Source organism: Dipodomys spectabilis, unplaced genomic scaffold (assembly GCF_019054845.1).
Source record: "Dipodomys spectabilis isolate Male_0828 unplaced genomic scaffold, ASM1905484v1 ptg000052l, whole genome shotgun sequence".
In the NCBI taxonomy this organism is placed as follows: domain Eukaryota; kingdom Metazoa; phylum Chordata; class Mammalia; order Rodentia; family Heteromyidae; genus Dipodomys; species Dipodomys spectabilis.
In genome coordinates, this window is record NW_024870729.1 from 4,577,945 (window position 1) to 4,600,303 (window position 22,359).

At 38.9% G+C, this 22,359-nt stretch overlaps 2 protein-coding genes and 1 non-coding gene across 6 annotated transcripts in view; all 3 read right to left on the bottom strand.

Annotated features, from left to right (window-relative positions):
• Positions 1-1,171: 1,171 nt before the first annotated feature.
• Thap1 (THAP domain containing 1) lies at positions 1,172-6,534 on the bottom strand. Its single transcript, XM_042679505.1, has 3 exons — positions 6,240-6,534; positions 3,982-4,177; positions 1,172-2,677 (listed from the first exon to the last, which is right to left on the bottom strand). Exons 1-3 carry the CDS (start codon positions 6,308-6,310, stop codon positions 2,303-2,305), a joined length of 642 nt encoding a protein of 213 aa, XP_042535439.1. The 5' UTR covers positions 6,311-6,534; the 3' UTR covers positions 1,172-2,302.
• Positions 3,479-3,583, bottom strand: LOC122107693. Its single transcript, XR_006147401.1, has one exon. It is a non-coding gene; the product is annotated as a U6 spliceosomal RNA (small nuclear RNA).
• Positions 6,535-11,289: 4,755 nt separating the features above from the next.
• Positions 11,290-22,359, bottom strand: part of Rnf170 (ring finger protein 170) — a 29,288-nt gene continuing 18,218 nt past the window's right edge. For all 4 annotated transcript variants that reach the window (XM_042679501.1, XM_042679500.1, XM_042679503.1 and 1 more), the window contains 3 exons: positions 21,921-21,994; positions 17,813-17,923; positions 11,290-13,433 (listed from right to left, as the gene is read on the bottom strand). In XM_042679501.1, the coding sequence (XP_042535435.1) occupies positions 13,164-13,433; positions 17,813-17,923; positions 21,921-21,994 (455 nt within the window). In that variant the 3' untranslated portion in view covers positions 11,290-13,163. The remainder of the gene's footprint in view (positions 13,434-17,812; positions 17,924-21,920; positions 21,995-22,359) is intronic.

Here is a 22,359-nt window from a genome sequence, read left to right on the forward strand (position 1 = left end):
AACTCTCAGGTTAGATGAATGTTTGAGAATTTCTAAAACTCTTCCAATTATAAAAGTCTATGATTCTACTTAGTTCTCTTAGTTTTCTGTGATTCTCCTAAGTTCTCTTAGCAATTTTACTAAGAAACATTTATTGTCATTACTACCAGAGTATGTCACATATCAATAAAAATTAGCTTACTATATGTGCTTAAAATGTCAACTTTGAGAATATGCTGCATTCTTATGTATTTCAGAATGCATCTTGCCCCTATTTGTTTCAGAGTAAATTTCAGTGTGTGAAAAAGGACTTATTTTAGCCTGAGTATCCTGGGGGGGGGGGGGGGGGGGGAGAACAATGTCATAAGCAATAGATAAAATGAATTCTAAAATATTTGGCAAGCCAGACATTGGTGGCTCATGACTCGAGGTTCAAATCCACCTCAAGTTGGAAAGTCTGTTCATCTCCAAACACTTCTCAGAAAAAGCCAGAAGTGGCACTGTGGCTCAAGTTATAGAGCACTAGCCTTGAGCAAAAAGGTCAGTGTCCAGGCCCAAAGTTTAAACCCTAGGTAGGACTGGTCAAAAAAACAAAAAAATGATGTCAATGTTACATCACATTTCAGAAGTGCCTATATTTCAAATTCCCTAGGCTAAATTATTCAAATGCAAACACTTGGTATACAAACAAGATGCTTCCTCAGTCCTTTCCAAATGGGGATATATGTCGGGCATGAAGAGAAAGTAGCTTCAGGTTAAATAATAATAATAAGATGCTAAATAATTATAATTACTACACTTATAGTCTAATTTAGATTCTTGGTTCTACACACACACACACACACACACACACATACACACACACACACACACACAGAGTGTTAGAAGACAAATTAGTTGACAATACACACTTGTACAATATTAGTCTACATATTTTTGAGGAACTGTAAGAGTTGAATCATAATAATGAGGTAGCTGAATATTTTTAAGCTAAAAACAGTTGAGTTCTTTAAGTAACCATTGAATGTTCTCATTCATTAGTTCTAAGCCATATGATCAGAAAGTATAAATAATGTAATCATTATTTTCTATTTTTGAGGTGCTGGTTCACACAATATCAATTCTCCATGAGTCAAAAGTGCTAAATACTGTCAATTGGATTGCAATGAAATGAAAATCAGGTCTACAAGACATTTTTGAACATCATTATTCTATCTTTAATACTGTCAGAAAAGGTCTGTTAACTCAAACTATATCAGTATACTTCAAAGTATAAAGTTATTATAATTGGGACAGTTATTCTAATTTTATATAGATAACTCTTGCAGCAGTACTTGTTTACTTAGAACGTATTTTCATTTCAAATAATACCTAAAATTTCTCATAAAGAAAACAATTCAGTGTGAATGAAAAATGGTTTAAATCTCAACATTCAGTATAAACATGACATATCAGGTTGCTTTTGAATATGTCACTTTAAATAAATAACAAGTTGAAAGTAAAAAAATAATTTTATGTTAAGTATTAACAAAAATTAGTCTAGCTCAATATTTCTGTATTATGACAGAAACTAAACTCTACAAACAGAACACATTTGGGTAGATATAAGTACAGTGGGAAACTAGATGTCCTTTAGCCAGGGTTAAGAGAAAAATGAATATCATGGATTAGGTTCAAATCTTTATTTCACTGACAATAGTGCCATATTTTGTTTTTCCACTGAAGATACACTTCTAATTTTAAAATGCGAGGGTAGAAAAGAAGGGTCTACATTGAAAAAATCTGTCCTTTATGAATTTATTTAGAGATGAAATGACTTTTCTAACAGCCAAATGTCTTTTTCAAATGTCTTTTTCAAATACTTGTCAATTTATCCTTGACAAGTGATTCAGAAAAATAAACCAACCTTCTGACCACAAGTATGTGTATATACATCTACATATTCCCATAGTCATGATTTAAAATATAAGCAAGTTCTGTCAATAAAGAACATTCATTTTAAATTCTAAACTTAAATCATCTTTACTGCACTATCATTCTACTCTTTGTTTGTACATTATTTCTATAAATACTTAAGAGAAAAATCTCCAATCTTGAAACCAACTTACATTGGCAATGTGTATTTTTTAATGTAACTTTTTAAATAGTTTGTTAAAATGTAAAAACTCTGAAATTACAACCAAAAACTTTATATATCTAATTTATTTTTAAAAAATAGTATGAATTGTTTTATACAAGTAATCAACTGTTGGGTTTTCAGATGAAAATCCTGTTTAGACTAAAGAGGTCTTGCCCCATTAAAAATCAATACACATTCATCTTTTTATGCTGGTACTTCAACAATTTCAAAGTAGTCATTTGGCAGAATCACATAACCTCTTTCTGAAATGTCATCTTTTTCTTTCTTAAAGTGTGCAACTTCCTTTAACTTCTCAAGTTGTCTTTCTTGCCTTCTGCATCGCTGCTGGGCAGTCTTGAGCTTCTTCCTGAGCTTTTCAACCTGTTGCTCTAGCTGAAGAATCCTTTTCCTTTGGTGCATTGTATCTTCCACAGTATAGTTGTGGTCACAGAAAACTGAGAGATTATCAGGGGTCTGAAGAGGAGGCATTAATAAGCCAATAGCAGCATCAACTTGCGAAATGGGAGGTGTTAAGGGAGGTGGGGGAAGCTGTTCTTGTGGCTCCAAAAGATCTTCCTTCTGCAACAATAAGAGGATGTGTGTAACTAGAAATAACTGCTTAAACAAATCATCTGTGAAATCTATTAATTTGGTTTGGTTTTTGTTCTTTGGGGCACGTGACTCTGTGATATAGAAACATTCTAAATAAGAAAATGGTTTCTATTTCTTTTTATTTACTTTGCAGTTCTGGAGGTAAAACCCAGGGCATCACATTTGCGTATAAATGCACTGCCACTGAACTGCACACACAGCCCAATGGGTTCAGTAGCTTCTGGGAATACTTGAATGGTTTGAGAGTCTCATTATGTGTAGCCCAGAACTCTTGACCTTCTTGCCTCAGTTTCCCAAGTTCAAACCACAACCAAATCAGAATGTTTGTCTTGACTTTTTTATTGTATGGAAACAAGAAATAAAGTAACGAGTTACATTTAATTAAATACTGAAACACTTAATTTGGAAGAAAAGAAAATAATTTGGAACTAAACTATCATAGAATGAAAAACAAAAATCTACCAAAATATAAGAGTATAGAGTAAGCTAGACTGAGTTTCTTAGCATAAGGATGTATTATTTTCTGCTTTAAGAATATGGAATACATCCAAAAGCCAGTGGCTCACACCTATAATCCTAGTTACTCAAGATGCTGAGATCCAAGGGTCATATTTCAAAGCCTGCCAGGGATGATAAGTCCATGAAACTCCTATCTTCAATTAACTACCAAAAAAAGAGCTGTGGCTCAAGTTGTACAGTGCTAGCCTTGAACAAACAAGCCCAGGGACAGTCCCAAGCCCTGAGTTCAAGCCTTAGGACTGCCACAAAAAGAAAAAAGAACACTTTAGGGATTTGTGTGTCACCCTTGCACAGAGGCCATTATAAATTTCTCTGTATCTTTCCAATTTTAGGATATATTCTGTCAAAGTGAACACACATAAGAATATTAAATAAAAAGCATTTTGTTTTCAAAGTCTATTACTGTTAACAATTGTTAGTTACAATTGATGACACTTGTTTTTTTGTTTTTGTGTTGGTCCTGTGGCTTGAATTAGGGTCTAGGTGCTGTTTTTGAGCTTTTTTTATTCAAAGTTCGCTCTCTACAACCACAGCCACAGCTTCATTTCAATGGTTAACTGGAGATAAGAGTCTCATGGATTTTCTTGCCCTGGCTGGCTTCAAACTGTGTGATCCTCAGAGCTCAGCCTCCTGAGTAGCTAGGATTATAAACATGAGCCACTGGCACCCAGTTTATACTTGTTTTCTTTACCATTACCTCGAGTTTTCAAATTGTTCCTAGTAAATGACCAACATTTTAAAGCAAGTATTACCTTATCATGTGGCTCAGTACAAAGAAATATTGTAGGTACAGCATTGTCTTTCAGTAACTTGTTGTTGCACTCCCTCTTAAAGCAGTCTGGAGTAAAGTGCTCTGAACAGATACTGCTGTACTTGGTGGGCTTAAAGTTTTTTCTTCTGACAGCTTCCTCCCATTTTTTACAAAGACTGGGTCGAGTAAGAGGAAACCTAAGGAAAAAATATAATTCAGTTCTATGACCTTATTTCATAAATAAAAGTACACAAATTAGTAAGAACTAACTTACATTGGTGTTAACAAACTAAGGAGTATTTCATAAAAGACTAGCTCTGGTTACTACTTAACTCAATGAATGGTATTTAACTTTTTATACTTAAGCCACTTAAAGTCCAAGTAGAAGATATACTATATTATAATGAAAGCATATTGATAATTTTACCAGTGGTTTTTCTGTGTACAACACAGGAAAACAAAAGTGACATATGTCTATGTTTTGGAGAAACGAACCTTCTAGTTCTCTTAGGATTAGTTGAACTAACATATCAATTGAAAAGAACCCTACCTAAATAAGAGTACATAGAAATAGCCCCAGAGTGCTGACATATTTCCCAGAGAAGGGAATAGAATACTTAGGTGGTTTACTACAGCACCCTCATCTCTCCTTTTTCGGCAGTACTGAAGATTGAACACAGGGCCTTGTACTAGTTCTCTACAAGCATACAGGACATGGACCCAGTTATGACATACTCCATTAGACAAAATGGTTCCCTATCAAAAAAATTAAATTTGATTTTGTAATTACCTAACTATGAATGATTTCTATAATTTACCATTTCTGAATGGTAAGTTATATAAATCTGAATCGGTGTGTGTGTGTGTGTGTGTGTGTGTATGTGTGTGTGTGTTTGGCCATAGGGTGGGTTTGGTGCTGTCCCTGAGCTTTTCACTCAAGGCTAGCACTCCACCACTTTGAACCCAAGCTCTACTTACAGTTTTCTGGTGGTTAACTAGATATAAGAGTCTCATGGGCTTTCCTGCCCGGACTAGCCTTTGAACTGTGATCCTCAGATCTTAGCCTCCTGAATAGCTAAGATTACAGGTGTGAACCACTAGTGACTGCCTGATTTCTTAGGTATATCCACATACAGATTTTTTTTTTCTGAAGAATCTAACAAGCCCATCTGTAAACACTGAATTGGCAGACCACTTGCTATTAAGTAATTTCAATTTTATAGTTTTCTTCTCTTTTTCAAGGTACCTGATGTGCCTCAAGCATCAAATAGCCCTGAAAAGTGAGGGGCAGGTTCCTAATAACTCAGGTTCACCTTTAGTCAGCAGCTGATTATAATTATTGTGGTTATTGTCCATATTATCATTATTGTGTGTTAAAAGATGATTCGTTTTGGCAGTATCAGGAACTTTCTTTAACGACTTAGTATTGGTAACCTAGAAAGGTGGTTCCTAGAAAAAAAAATTAATGGCTTTGGACTAACACTTTTTTGTGCCAGTCTTGGGGCTTGAATTCTGGGCTTTATCCTTGTGTTGCGTGTGTGTGTGTGTGTGTGTGTGTGTGTGTGTGTTGCTCAAGGCTGGCACTACCAGTTGAGACACTGCTCCCGGGCTTTCCGGCTCTGACTGGCTTCTAACCGCGATCTTCAGATTTCTGCCTCCGGAGTACTTAGAATAACAACATGAGCCATCATTTTGTTGTCTCCCTAAATAGCCCAGGCTGGCTTGGAATTGGGAGATCTTTCTGTCTCCACCTCCCACACCAGTGTGGGACTAACGGCGTGCACCACTCCTGGTTTGGTGTAGTTCCAAGACACTAAGTCCAAGAATCCAAACCGCCGGCAAATCAATCCTTAATGGCTTTACCATACACCTGCCTTGCAGAGCAAGAACGAACTGTGACTTCTTTGCAAGTCTTTGTTCCTGTTTCAAGTTTATTCCTAAGGAATTATTACCACCTGGCCTCTCCACGTCACCGTGAGGCTTAACCCATGGCTGGGAACTCGCCAACTCCAGGCTGACCTTGCACTCCACAGCCTACTCAGAGCCGGAGCAACTGCCACAAGGAAGACCGGGTCAGCACTGTCGCTGCGGCTGGGTGGCAGCAGCCCGGCACGACACGCCCGCCGCCGCGCCCGGGAGGCCCCGCCCCGCTCCTCTCGTCAGGTCTCGCGCGGACACGCGCCGGTTCCACCCCGCCCAAACGGCCGCGCGCCCCCCGCCGCAGGTGGGACGGACCCGTGAGGGGCGCAGGCTACTTACTTGTGGAAAGAAACCGGCTTATCCTTATCATATCGGTTCTTGCAGCCGTAGGCAGAACAGGACTGCACCATCCTTCCGGTCCTCAGCCACTTCACTTCTGCCTCCCAGAAGGCAGGTGAAGCGGCCCTCAATGTCGCTGATTCCGGCCTTCACAAGCTCGCTTCTTATGTAGCTTTGGCTAACAATTAACCGTGATGATAACCTGACGGGAGAGTGAGGGGTAACTTCGGTGCCCGTCTTTTTTGTTTGGATTAACAGAAGGACCACAGCTAGCACCCATCTCCAAGATGGCGGAGACAGCTTCAACCTCACCTCTCGCGAGTTTTTGTCTCTGGTCTTGATTAGCCCAGAGGTCAGAGGCAACGGTTCTTGCGAGGTATACCATTGGCTGAAGCACGCACGGCTGCGTCATCCTGGCGGAAGTAGGCGGGGTCTCCGTGCTTTCGGCAGGAAGTAAGGGCTTGTTGGAGGATGGGGAGGGGCGGGAGAAGGCTTGGTAAGGGGGTGTTGATACCGGGGCGGGATTTCCGCTGGTAGCGGTGTTCTGTTGGGTGGTGATATCCGGAATTGGGGCTGGGGGGGGGGGCTGTGTTGGGGCTGTGGCCTTAAAAAAAAAAAAAAAAAAAGGTGTAGTACCGAGGCCGTCGTTTTATTGCCCTCATTTCTTTTCTTTTCTTTTTTGGTCGGTCGAGGGGCTGAACTCGGCCTGGGCGCTGTCCCTGCGCTCTTCAGCTCAAGGCGTGCGCTCTACCGCTACAGCCACAGCGCCACTTCCGGCTTTCTGGTGGTTTATTGGAGATCAGAGTCTCACGGTCTCTCCTGCCCGGGCTGGCTTTGAACCGTGATCCTCAGATCTCAGCCTTCTGAGTAGCTAGGATTACAGGCGTGAGCCACCGGCGCCAGGTTCCTCATTTCTTTAAAAGAGCTACTGAGAAGATGCTGTGTGGTTTGAAAAACTGTGGACTACAGTTCCAGACTGTTAATCTGTATTTGTTATATGTGTCTTCAGGTATCTGAAGTCCCCGAGAATCCATAGGTGACAGATTATTTTTTAGCAGTGAAAGAAGATACGAGGGTAGGCACTGGTGTCCCCACCTCTAATCCAAGTTGCTCGGGACGGAGATCTAAATATTGACGTTCGATGCTAGCCCAGGCAAAGAAACAGTCAAAAGCAGAGTCAGAGTGTGAGGCGTGCGCGCGCGCGCTGCCCACACATACATATAGATATAAGTGCTGTGTTTTCTGTCACTTTCATAACATTTGTATCCATCCCCACTTTTTTGGTGGGGGAGGGGGGTCCGGTCGTGGGGCCTGAACTCTGGGCCTGGGCGCTGTCCCTCAGCTCTTCAGCTCAAGGCTAGTGCTCTACCACTTGAGCCACAGCGCCACTTCCGGCTTTTTTCTTTTTGCTTATGTGGTGCTGAGGAATCGAACCCAGGGCCTCGTGCATGCAAGGCAAGTGCTCGACCACTGAGCCACTTTCCCAGCCTCCCCCCCCCCCCCCCCCCACACACACACACTTGTTCTTGAACAAGCCACCAGTGCCCGGCTAGTTTGTGTAAATTTTAAACAGGCAGTTTAACTTGATCTGAAATGCCCCTTCACCTGAAATGGCATTCTGAAATGCCCTGTCCACCTTTAAGCTATAGCCTAAGTGTTATCTTTGCTGACAAACTTTCCTTATCCTCTTTGTGTATCCTCCACCACTAAGGTCCCTCCTGTTCCAGTGAAATCTTGCCCAATTGTGAGCCATATTGTGCTTTCATATGTCTTCATCAAAACAGATGTGTTCCTTAATCTTGCAATCGGTCAGTTAAATAAATCTAAAGACTCAAGAAACTTTGTACCTAAAGTTTCAAAGCTAATACCTGAATAGTAGTTTATTACTAGTTTTTCCAGGATTATTAAAAGAATAATCTCTCTGTTGTCACTGTGCAATATTGTAGAATATAACAGATTGATGTAAAAATATTTAGAGGTCACTGATATTTTTTACTCTTCAACAGAGGTAACATTTATTGAACTCCTGTGCTAATGCACAATTCTGGTCACTTGGGATACATTACAAGTTCTGCCTTTATGGAGTCAAAAACCTAGTGGGGATAAGGGTAAACAGACCAAAACAAGTGATTACATAATACTTTACTGGGTGAAAGGTGCTTCATGGAGAAGTGGCAATTTTCAATAATAATGAACAGGACTGACCTGTAGAGGAAGTGACAAGCTAAATTTGGAATTGGTTAGTGTTAACTCTGAAGGTGTCTGGGGGAAGAAACTTGGAATTAGAGGCATGTAGCTAAGGCAGAGCCCCTGAGTCTCAGTGTTCTTTGCCTGTCTAACAAATGACAGAGCTTAATGTGGCTAGAGTGGACTGAGGCAAGCTAACCAAACAGTACTTGCTGTTTTCCTCTTTTCTAGCTTACTCATTTCTTCTTAGCATTTCTTAAGATTGGAATGATTGTTGTTACTTGTTAAGTGATTATGATTCTCTGGTCAATTAAAAAAAATGATGGGCACCTGGAAATGATAAATTATATAGGACTTTAAGCATCCACACACAGTAAGACCAAAGGAGGATACTCTTAGGGGAAGAACGCAAATGCATAATGCCTATGTGCCTCTCAGCATATAAAATAATATTTATTGAAATGAAATCCAAGTAATGGAAACAAGGGGTTTGGGGTTTTTTTTGTTTTTCTTTTTTTGTTCGTTTATCTGTCTTTGGGGAGGGCAAAGGGAGGACACAGAAATGGAGGGACAAAAGGTGAACAAATGCAGCAGTAGTACTCATTAGATGGTGGGAACAGGAGGTAATAACTGAGAGAAAGGGAGGGAAAGGGTAAAATTAAGTGTACTCATTACCTGACTTGTAATCCCTCTGTACATCACCTTTGGAATAACAATTAAAAATTAAACAAAAATAAATGGGCAACTAAATTTTTTTAAATGCTGGAAACAAATCAAATGTTAACAATGGAATAAACCAGGTTGCTTGAGCGGATAGGCGAGATTAGGAGAGCTGGGGGAGAATGATGGAAGGGGTGATACTGATCAACATTCACTGTACTCAAATGGCAGTGGCTCATTTCTATAATCATAGTTACTCAGGAGGCTGAGCTCTGAGGATGGGTGGATCCAAGCTAGGTAGGGCAAAAAAGTCTATGTGACTCTTACCTCCAGTTACTCCAGTTAATCAGCAAAAAGCTGGAAGTAGAGGTGTGGCTGAAGTGGTAGAGTGCTAGTTTTGAAGAAAAAATAAAGCTAACTTGTGAGCACCAGTAGCTCATACTTGTAATCCTAGCTACTCAGGAGGTTGAGATATCCTCATATCAAGTTCAAAGCCAGCTGGGGCAGAAAAGTCCATGAGACCCTTAATTTCCAATTAACCACCAGAAAGTTGGAAGTGGAATTGTGGCTCAAGTGGTAGACCACTAGCCTTGAGTATTAATACTCAAGGGCAGTACCCAAGCCCTGAATTCAAGGCCCAGGACCAGTGTGCACACGTGCGCACGCAAACACACACACATACGCTAACCAAGAGCATGAGGCTCTGAGTCTAAGCCCCAGTACCACTACAGAAAAATTTAAAACAATGCATTGTACTCTTAATATGTTGAATTGAAACCCCTTTGTATGACTACTTAAAGGTAATAAAAATTACTTTGTAGACTAACGATGGTGGACAGGACTGAGAGGGATGGGAGGGAGAATAGAACAGGATGCGCTATACTCATAAACTAATGTGTTAAATGTAGACCTCTTTGTGCATATATTTAAAGAAAAATTCAATAAATTATTTTACTTAAAATTTTTGAAATTGTTATTCTAAAGGAGATGTACAGAGGGGTTACAGTTGCACAAGTCAGGTAATAAGTACATGTCTTTTTGGACAGTGTTACCCCTTCCCTCCTAGTTTTTCTTTCCCATCCCACTCACAAGTTGTATAGTTAAGTGTTGTATTAGTTAAGTCAAAATAGCTAGAAGAGAGGATTTTGAATGTTTTCATCCCAAAACAATAAGTTTTACATAGGGGAAACTCAATATCCTGAGTTGATTAATACATAATACACTGAAACATCAGCATGTGGCCCATAAACATGTTCAATTATCTATCAATTTAAAGTTAGCTTAATGAAAGGGAAAGATTTTTTTCCCTTTGTGTAGTCCATTGTATATACAGAGTTGAGTTGCAGCTTAATCCAAGAGTTATGTTCCAGGGTCAGTACTTAGGAGAAAACTCACATATACCTCAAACTAACACTGAATAAATACATTAAAATGTCCATTATAATGCAGTACATATACTTTGGGATAATACTCCTATAGAGGAGTATGTTTAGAAATAAAATATACACAATTATGTACAAGCCATAATAAAAAGGACCTATTTTAAGAAGTCATGATGACCATTATAATCAATACTATTTCAAGATCTCTAAATTTTCGGCCAGAGATAGACTGTAGATGCTTTCCTAACAAACCCAAGGCCCCAAGTTTAAAGCCCAGTATAAGGCCAGGTACCAGTGGTTCACATCTGTATTCCTAGCTACTTAGGAGGCTGAGAACTAAGGATTGTTATTGAAGTCAGTCTGGGCGGGAAAGTCTGTGATACTTTTTTTTTCCAATTGACCAGCAAAAAGCTGGAGGTAGAAATGTAACTCAAGTGGTAGAGTGCCAACCTTGAGAAAAAAAAAAGCAAAGGGAAAGTGCCTTGCCCCTGAGTTCAAGTCCCCAAAAAATAAACCCAGCAGAACCCAGCCACGTGGCTCACTCCTTTAATTCTAGCTAATTAGGAGACTGAAATCTGAGGATCATAGTTTGAGGCCAGCCTGGGCAGGCCTGTGAGATTCTTATCTCCAATTAACCACAAAAAGCCAGGTATGGAGGTGTGATTCATTAGGAAGGTGTCATCACTGACAAGCTAACCAAAGAACACAAAGCCCTGAATTCAAGCCTAGCACACACTTGAGCACCAAACAATAGCAACAACAAAAAAAAACAGGGAAAAAAGCTTAAATGTTAAACTATCAAAAAGACAGAAAATAGCACATTTTAAAAGGTTTTAAACATACCACTTTTATTCCAAAGAATAATGACAAACTCTTAAATCACCACATTTGAACCAAGCCTTGAATCCTCTGTGCAGGGGTGAGGAACCTCTGGCCTGAGAGCCATTTAAGGCCTTCTGAATAATTCAGTGCTTAATATAACAGACATATCATTCTTAACAGTTGCCGGTGGCTGTCTGCCTGTATTGGTAATGTGGTACAGTCTGAGAATGATTTTACAAATATGGCCCTAGACAGAAGAAAGGTTCCCTACCGCTGCTCCAACTCTGTGAGGTAGTTATCTGCATAGCCACAGGGATCAGTACAGGTCCTTCTTGCCCTGGTTTCTCTCAGATGCTGAGAAAAGTAGGAGCTGAAATCTCGGTTCTGGTGCATTGGGTTGTCAGAACAGTTGTTTTCCTCTGATTCCCCACAGAGCTGCTCCAGTTATTCCCTGCTCCTGAGATTGGACCATCTGATTTGCAAATGATAATATTGTTATCTTAAAGGAGCCCAAATTGTTGCTTTGAATTTATATGATCTAACTCTGAACACAGAGTATTACTATTATGTTTAAAACACTGATTAACTCTACTTGCTTAATACTGTCAGGTCTCTTCTGCATGTATCATCAGTGACCAGTGAGAATGACTTATAAAGCAGGTCTAAGATTCTGAATACAGAATCTTTTTCAGTGTAGTAAGACTCTAGTTCATGTAGTGTTACTGTATATTACAAAATTTGTACAATACACCTCTACAAGTATGTATTAGTAGCAGTTACAAATATTTGAATAAATTACTGTAATCAGAAATGTGACACTGAGAGCAGAAAACATGTACAGAAAATAAATTTAGATAGGAAATTCTTTCCAGTCTGGCGTAACAAGCAATTAGTCATTTTAGCTTTTTCAAGTTGATGACTGAGCTGAAATGTTTTTCTCTCTTAATTTGAAAATGTAAAACTGCGATTCACAAAGGCAGGGTTATAAAAGTTTTCAGACAACAGACAACTAACCAAAAATTTCCATGTCTGTTGTTAGAGTTCACCAGTAATTTGTCAAATCTAAATACTGTTCCTAATACTTTCCTAAGGGTCTTGGTGCTAAAGATGTTTCCTTAAAAAAGCATTAAACTGATACGTGATTGCAGCATTACCTAGATTCCTAAAACAATTTCCCTTTACAAGTTACTTTTAATCTGTTCCTATGAAAGGTCAAATTCTTGGCTAGATTTCATAACTGAAGACCAAGAGTGTTTTTTGGAAATAAATGTTAATTCTGTTCACTGAAGTGTTATTTAGCCAGAATATGAAGCCAAATATAGTGTTCATGTTTCTTCTTTCAGTTTCAGCTGATAACAAATAATTATACCAGAACAGAAAAGCAAAACTGCTCCAAATGCACAAAAGAACTAGAAGTACTAGAAGAAACACTGACTTTTCCCCAAATTGTACAGTATTTTATTGTAACAAAATATTTAGATGAGTTGAAAAACAATATATTATTGTATAGGTACGCTAAGGATGACTTGGATGGATTAAATTACATTAACATTATCATACAATATATCAATCTCAGAAATTTGGGGAAAAGAATATATCAAAGTATCCCTTCTTATACAATTCCACTTTTTTCCCAGAGACTTTACAGACATCTTGGAATTGAGATACAACTGTAGATTGTTATAGTTCTGATCTTAACATTAGAACTTGTAAATGTAAAATTTCCAGTTATATTTTGCTAAGCATCTGTCAAATGATAACCAAATGTCCATATATAATATTTTTAAGCTTGCAAGGTAATATTTAGATGATTTCTACTGCTGTGAATCCTTTTGCTTAATTTTACATGTTTCAGTTATTCTATAAAACTTTTTCATCTGGTTAGCCTTTGGGTTATTACTTCTCGATACATAATAGAAATATAAATAAGCAACAAAAAAATGACAAAGAAATCATCTAGAAAGCCTAGAATACCAAACAAGGCTTCAGGTACAAAATCTAGAGGTGATATAAGGTAGAAAAAAGCTCCCATTAAACAAAGTATTATTCTAATGCGGAACATCCAGAAAAGACCTCCAACTGAAAACATTTCTCTGAATGCATGTCTCAGTAACGTAGGAAGATCCATGATTCTTTCCATAATCTGGTGGGAGGAAAACCAAATAGTAACACTTAGTACTTCATACAGCACACCAAAAATAAGTTTACACAGATGGCATAAGGAATCATGCTGAAAGCTGTTGTACAATAACAGGGCAGGGGTTACAGGGAAAAAGTGATAGAGTTTATTGTGACTAAGATATAGCATATTCATGTGTGAGGTGGCATGGTAAAAACCTTTTAATAATTAATATACACTAAAATAATGATGAAAAAGTATATGATGGGGGAACATGCAGCAGTGGGAGAGGCAGGGGCCAAAAGAGAAGGTGAGCCAGGCACTGGTGGCTCATGCTTGTAATCTTAGAACTGTGATCTGACGATCTTCTAAAGCCAGCCTGGGCAGGAAAGTCTGTGATACTCTTTTCTCCAATTAACCACTACAAGACCAGAAGTGGCACTATAGCTCAAGTGGTAGAGTGCTATCCTTGAACAAGAACTCATGGATAGAGCCCAGGCTTGGAGCGCGCGCACGCACACACACACACACATAAATTTTTATTTTTATTTTTTGCTAGTCCTGGGGCTTGACCTCAGGACCTGAGCACTGTCCCTGAGTTTCTTTTGCTCAAGGTGAGTAATCTACCACTTGAGCACAGTGCCACTTCTGACTTTTCTGCTTATATGGTAGTGAGAATTGAACCCAGGGCTTCTAGATAAGCACTTTACCACTAAGCCACATTCCCAGCCCCACACATCTGTTTAATACAGAAGCTTTTAATAGAATATTATTTTTGGCTAGAAGCACTAGAATCACATGTTTGTTTACTTCTATTTCTTTAATACAGGTTTCATTGTGTCTCTGGGCTTGCTTCTCTGCCTCCTGAGTGCTGGGATTGAAGCTATCAGCTTCAATTCTTTTCTTTCTTTTTTTTTTTTTTGGTGCCAGTCCTGGGGCTTGAACTCAGAGCCTGGGCTCTGCCTCTGAGTTTATTTGCCTAAGGCCGCTTCCAACTTTTCAGTGTTTAATTGGAGATAAGAGGCTCAGGATGTTTTCAGCACAATCATGGGCACTGGCACAGATTAAGCTTAATTCCCTGCCCTCTCTTCCTTTACCCAGTTCTGGGGCTTGAATATAGGGCCTGGGCACAGTCCCTGAGCTTTTGCCCTCAAGACTAGCACTCTGCCACTCTGAGCTAGATGCCACTTCTGGTTTCTGGTGGTTAATTGGAGATAAGCGTCTCATGGACTTTCCTGCCCAGGCTGCCTTCAAACTGCGATCAGCCTGAGCCTCTAGTGCCCAGCCTCAGCTTCAATTCTTAAGAGTATACCACTGTCTTATTCAATAAACATCAAGGGCCTGTATCAAAGCATTGTATATAGCATTAGGGATAGAGTAGTAAAAAGCATAGTACTTCTGGAGCTTTTAGTCTATGAGAAGATAAATGAGGTTTGAGTACTATTGTGATAAATGGTATGAAGGAAATACATAGAGTACTGGAGTTGGTTAGGGGAAGCCCCTGGGGAGAATAATTTACAAGACAAGAAGCTGACTATATGCAGAGCAGAGGGACAAACATTCCACAGAGAGGATATGCCATGTGAAAAGAAAGTCTTAAAAGTGGAAAGAATGTGGAAGGTGCTGTGTAGCAGAAGCATGGGTCAGCAAAGGGGAAAGGCTTACAGATCAAGATGGAGCAGAAGGAGGATCAGATCAAAAAAGCTCTCATTAAAGCATAGCAAGAAGTGGGAACATTATTCCAAAGTAGCAGCGAGGAGGCTCCTACACCTATCTAGAGCAGGAGACAATAGTGGATTGGACTAGTCTGATGGCAATGGTGACTGAAAATAGACAGGAATTTTTGTGAACAACACAATCACTGGACAAGAAACTGGGCATTGGTGGGTTGTTTCTATAATTCTAGTTACTCAGGTAGCTGAGATCTAAGAGCTGGTGTTCAAAGCCAGTGAGGATGAAAAGTCTTTGAGACTCTTATCTCCAATTCATTAGTAAGAATGCCAGACTTGGAGGTGTGGTTGGTTCAGTGGTAGAGCACCAAGTATGAACATAAAAGCTGAATGAGACATGTAGAAGCTAGATCTAAAATACACAATAAATTACACAGGACTCTAGGGCTTCACACTCAGTGAGACCAAAGGAGGAGACTTAGGGAAGGAAAACAAAGGTGCAATGCCTCTGTGCCTCTGATCATATAAAATGGTATTTATCAAAAAGAACTCCAGGAAGTAGAAGCAAGAGGTTTTTTTCTTTTTCTTTTCTTTTTTGTCTTGATTTTTCCCTGTTTGAGGGAATAAGGGGGGGGGGGAGGGGAGGAAGGGAGAAGAGGATAAAAATGGAGGGATAGGGGCTGGGTAGGTGGCTCAGTGGTAGAGCGCTTGCTGGGTTCGATTCCTCAGCACTACATAAGCAAAAAGAAAAAAGCCGGAAGTGGTGCTGTGGCTCAAGCGGTAGAGCGCTAGCCTTGAGCTGAAGAGCTGAGGGACAGCGCTAGGCCCAGAGTTCAGGCCCCATGACCGGACCCAAAAAAAAAAAAATGGAGGGACATAGAGTGAACAAATGTAGCAGTGGGACTCAGTAGAAACCATGTTAAAAATAAACTATAGAACTTGTGGATAGAAATAGGAAGGAAAAACTAGGAGAGAATGAAGGAAGGGGTGACATTGTCCAAAAAGAAACATACTCATTACCTGATTTATGAAGCAGTAATCCCTTTATAATAACAATAAAAGTAAAGTTTTAAAACTTTTTTTAAAAAGGTGAATGAGAGCTAGAGGCCTTTAGTTCAGACTCTAGAACTGTCACACAACAACAATAAAAAAGCAGGATATCCATAAAAAAAAATAATGGGTCTTATTTATAAGACAAATGATGTCAAGATTGAAAAAAGAACATATCAAGAAGGAATGAGATGCTGGTGCCAGTGGATCACACCTATAACCCTAACTACTAGGAGCCTGAGATCTGAGAGATAGCAATTTGAAGCAAGGCTGGGCAGGAAAGTCCATGAGACTCTTATCTTCAATTAGCCACCCAAAAGCCAGAAATAGAACTGTGGCTCAAATGGTAGAGTGCTTGAGCACAAAAGCTTAGGGACAGCAACCAGGCTCTGAGTTCAAACCCCAGTAATGGCACCAAAAAAACAAACAAAAAAACCCCAAAAAAACAAAAACACCCCAGAACAATAAGCAGTAGAAGAAGGAATGTGTTCAGTGTTATCCATGTTGAAGTGATTGTAAAAAGTCTGCTGAACTATTAGCTATACAGTTAAAGCTCAGAAAGTATGGGCTTCCTGTAGAAACCTGTTCTTGACATACTCTAGTTTTTGAGGTATAAAATCATTCGTTAGATTTTTGTGAAAACTAGTATGTCAGTAAAATGTGATACTTTTTTAATTTTTTGACTGCTTTTTGAGGAGAAGGAGAGCTTAACTATAGAATTAATGTGTATTTTAAAAGTAGGGTGTTTTTGGACTAGCAATGTAGCTCAAATAGAATATCAGCCATGAACAAACAAGCCCAGTGAGAGAGCCCCCGAGGTAAGCCCTAGTACACACAGACACATGCATGATGTGTTCTGATAGCCAAGTTGAAACAGAAACCCCAAATCGAGATATTTGAGGGAACATTCAAACAGGATTAAATTAAAAACACTAACAAAAAAACTTCTCTAGAAGTTTTCATTTTCAAGCTTTCTCTTAAGACAAACTGATTTAGAATCATAAATAAAAATATTTCTATTTCCTTCTACAATATGTATTATATACTATAATATATAATGCATGATATATATTTCAGATCATACATAATATATGTTGTAACATAATATATGACATACAATATAGATTTAATATAGATTATACATAATATTTAATATATAACATCATATATTAGGCAATTATAATATTATATATATAATTAGCAGTACTAGGAGTTGAACTCAAGCTTTCACACTTGTTAGGGAGGAAATAAAAAGGTCATGTGGTTGTTTTTTGTTCAGAACCATCCTTAGACCATGATCCTCCTATCTATTATCTATGTCTCTTGTGTAGCTAGGATTATAGACATACACTGCTATACTTGGCTTATTGCTTAAAATAGGTCTTGTTAACTTTTTATGAGCTGGCCTCAAACCATGATCCTTTCAATCCCTCTTTCTGAATAGCTGGGCTTATAGATGTGAGACTCTGTGCCTGGCCCCATGTGTTTGTTTTTTGAGAAAGACAAAACTGTTATGGTTTTTAGGAAAGCTGTAAGTCATTGCCCGTGACCATGATGAAGGTTAAAAACTTAGCATAACACACATAATGAGATTTTTTTTCATAGTCAAAGAATATTGATTGGTACATCTCACTTTTCAAGGAAGAAATACAAAAGCTCCTTCAGTCTGAAATAACTACTTACAGATCTGGGCTGCCCTGAGAATCTCCGGTTATAATCATTAATATCTTGATGTAATCTTACAACATCCTGAGACTGATCATCTTCTCCAAATACTGTTAGAAGTAGAGTTACCTGCATATTACAGAACAAAAAAAAAAAGTTGTTATATCTTCTATATCACTTTTTTTCTACTTTGTGTTATCAGAATAGAAAAGCTTCTGAGTGTGTATTTCATTCATGTCTTTTAAAAAGGCAACATGAGAATAAGTTATTATTTCCTCATAATAAAAATTCCAAAGCTGGGTGCTGGTGGCTCACACTTGTAACCTTAATTACTCAGGAGGCTGAGATCTGAGCATCGCAATCCAAAGCCAGCCCAAGAGGAAAATGTGAGACTCTTATCTCCAAATAACCACCAAAAAAACAGAAGTGCTGCTATGGCTCACAGTGGTAGAGCCCTAGTCTTGAGCAAAAGAGCTCAGGGACAATTCCCAGGCCCCAAGTTCAAGCCCCATGACTGACCCAATGAAACAATAACAAAATAAAAATTCCAACTTGAAATGTGATTTTGCATTCCCATAATATAAACATCTTGCTGGTATAAAGGAAGAACTCAGTAGCTCTCTGTTTAGGTGAACGTGTATTTGAAGATGGGGGGGGGATGAGAAGACACTCATTGACATTGAAAATATATACCTAAGGGGCTGGGAAGGTGGCTCAGTGGTAGAGCCACTTGCATGCATGAGGCCCTGGGTTTGATTCCTCAGCACCACATAAGCAAAAAGAAAAAAGCCGGAAGTGGCGCTGTGGCTCAAGTGGTAGAGTGCTAGCCTTGAGTTGAAGTGCTGAGGGACAGCACCCAGGCCCAGAGTTCAGGCTCCACGACCGGACCCAAAAACAAAAAAAAGAAAATATATACCTAGAAGGAACTTTTGAGGGTATCAGGACTATGTGTTTGCTATTCCCCTTTATAGTCACTGTGTTTTATGTTCAAGCTATAAATAACAAATCTATATTGCCTACATCTGAAGAAGTAGGTAGCCACTGCTCAATTGCAGAAACCCTAGTAATAGAGAGAAAAACATTTGTCTAAGTTTATATTTGGGCTACCCATGGAAGATTCTACCAGAAATGGCACAAAGTGACAAAAACCAAACAAACAAATACGTATCCTCTTTTGTGTGTGGGGGGGGGGGGGGAGAGGGGGAACGTGTGGGTACTGGAGCTTGAACACTATGCCTAGGTATTGTCCTTTAGCTTTTTCTGCTCAAGGTAGCACCCCTTCCTGCTTTTTGGTGATTTATTGGAGATAAAAATCTCATAGACTTTCCTCCCTTGCTGCCTTTGTACAATGATCCTCAGATTTCAGCTCCTGAGTAGCTAAGATTGATTACAGGTATGAACCACCTGTACCCAGCTAATCTATTTTTCTAAATAGGCTTAAATTTCACTTAAAAATTTAAGTAATACATTCATGATACAAGGAGGGATAGAAAGTAAGATTGAATCTTTACATACTATATCTATGTAGGGAATGGTAGCTAAGATGGAAGGGGATGAGGATACTGAAATTTCAAAACTAAATAACAAAGTGATAACATGCCAAATACCATTTCATGAGGTGTTACTAATATCAATATTTAGGGATACGTCCTCACTGGAAAAAAATATGTCTCTCTCTCTGCCTCCCCCCCATATATATACACACATATCTTTCAGAAAGAAATGACACATTTTTTTCCTTTGGCATTAAAATAATGACTCATTAATCCTTTATTTTCCCAGGAATTGACATATCTTTGAGTGCTGCAATAATGTGGAGATTAATTTCAAGGACTAACTTTCAGACACTGTAATAGACATGTATTTCTTGGTATTGCTATAAAACACCTTGTTTCATCCATGGCTGTTGCAAGGACAGTGTCCCAAGGTCAATAAAAAAATGTAATTGCCAGCCTGGCACAGGTGGCTCACACCTATAATCCTAGCTACTCAGGAGGCTGAGATCTGAGGATCATGATTCAAAGCCAGCCAAGGCAGGAAAATCCGTGAGACTCTTATCTCCAATAAACCACCCAGAAGACTGGAAGTGTTACTATGGCTCAAGTGGTAGAGTACTTGTCTTGAGCTGAAGAGTGCAGGGACAGCGCCCAGGCCCAGAGTTCAAACCCCATGACCACCACCAACAACAACAACAAAAAAGTAATTGCCAGGGGCTCAGGCCTATAACTGTAGCTACTCAGGAGGCTGGAATCTGCGAATCACAGTTCAAAGCCAGCTAGGCAGGAAAGTCTGTGAGGATTTTCTCTCATTCACCAAAAAGCTAGAAGAAAATAGCTCAGGAACAGTGTGCAGGCCCTGAGTTCAAACCCCAGGACGCACATGCACACGTACAGAAAGAATGTAATAGCCTACAGAAAGTGGTTATTACTAAGTTATGTGATGGAAAAAATAGGAAGGAATAGTAACAGATTTCATTTAGTAACAGATTTCATTTAAAATTGTCTAGCTGTTGTTTATATCCTCAATTAAGGATATAAAATCAGGCTACCCACTGTCCCAGATGCTCTCTAGTTAAGTGAAGGAGTGATTAAAGATAGCAGGTGGTAGGGACATCAGATACTGACAGCCACTTCTAACTTCACCAATTAACTAAAAGAAGAGCATTTTCCAATAGGTATTGAGGACCTATAATGATCCAGGCACTTTGTTAGTGCCATACATACAACAACAAAAAAAAAAGGAAAAGAAAAAAAAAGAAGCCATGGTCCTGTCCCTGGATGACCGCAATATCCAAAGTATAAAGGGAGGCAGACTTGTTCTACAGCCTGTTAAATGGGACTGTGGGTAGTGGTGTAACAATGATATGAGAGTAAGGACTACTTCTGTCTCTGGGGTCCAGAAAGCTTACAATGCAAAGTTGAGCCTTGAAATGAGGGTAGGATAGTTTGTGTGTTATTGTACAGAACAAAGTCATGTGCAGTAAGAGACCGCACCCTGTGCATTATTTCTATGATTATTTACTACAGGAGCCCAGTGAAACAGAAGATGGAATAGTATCTGCTAGCTGTCTTGCCTCCAGGATGAATGACTACAATTAGGGAACAAATAGCTATCATACTAGGGCATCTTCATCTCTACCATACTAGCCTGTAGTCTGATAGGTGATACACAGGGTGCTGTCTGTTAAGATACTTATGCCCAATGAGAGGCCCTGAGTAGAGTCAGGAAAAGCTCAATGTAGATTAGTTCTCCACTTTGGGACAGGTGGTAGAATTCTTTAATCCAATACATACTACTTTATCTCTATGTTGCTAGCAGGTGACAAAAGACAAATAGTATTGGCAAATTAGTTTCAGACATCAAATTAACCATAGAGCCAATAAAAGAAACAGCAATTTTCTTCTAACTAAATAGGAATATGTAGCCGGACACTGGTGGCTCATGCCTATAATCCTAACTACTCAGGAGGCTGAGAACCGAGGATCATGGTTTCAAGCCCGAGCAGGAAAGTCCATGAGACTCCTATGTCAAATTAGCCACCAAAAAGCAGGAAGTGGATCTGTGGCTCAAATGGTAGAGCACTAGCCTTGATCAAAAAAGGTCAGGGACAGAACCTAAATCCTGAGTTCAAGCCCTAAGACTGCAAAAAGAAAAAGAAAAATGTGAATGAAACAAGAAGAAAGGAGGAAGGTCTCTGTGTTTGTACACATATAAAATAACTATATAGTTTCCTTTATACAACATTCAGATAGAACAAGGCATATTAAATATAAATGAAAAAGGTAAAATAATTCTTTTCTAAAAGAAATGCATCGGAAGTATATAAAAATGTAAAGGAAATAGGGAAATAAATGTTTACATTAATTATTTAGTTCATTTATTCCCTTTTTGGTATGGTAAGAAAGACATGATTTGGGCAGGACGAATTTGCTAGTTTTTCATGACAACCACAGTATTTAAAACAAAAATTCTCATGTCATAAGGATGAGGTTTTTTTTTTATAATTGACTAAAATCACAGATAATTAAATTAAAAAAATTGAGCTAGTACAAAATATTTAAATTAAATAACAATCACTATTAAAATTTACAACATAAAGTAGCATAAATGTTTTCTAAAACACTACCGTTTGTCTACAGATTGGACAACTGATTGCTCCAAGCCATGAACCATATCTCCAATATGCAGTAATACAGGCACCTAGTAGAAAAGAGAAAACATTAATACTGAAGTGCACTTATCCTGAGACATTTTCAAATATTTAACAGTATCACTTTATCTTAAAACAGTTCTTTTGCCTGGCACAAGTGGCTTACGCCTGTAATCCTAGGAACTCAAGAGGCTGAGAGCTGAGGATCATGGTTTGAATCCAGTCTGTGTGAGAAAGATCATGAAAATCTTATCTCCAATAAATCTACTCAGAAAAAAAAAAAAAGCCTGAAGTGACACTGTCCCACAGAGAGGCTTAGGGACAGCACCCAGGCCTAGAGTTCAAGCCCCAGAACTGGCAAAAAAAATTGTTTTTTCTTAAAAAAACAGGTCTTTCATCTAATTCCTCAGGCAAA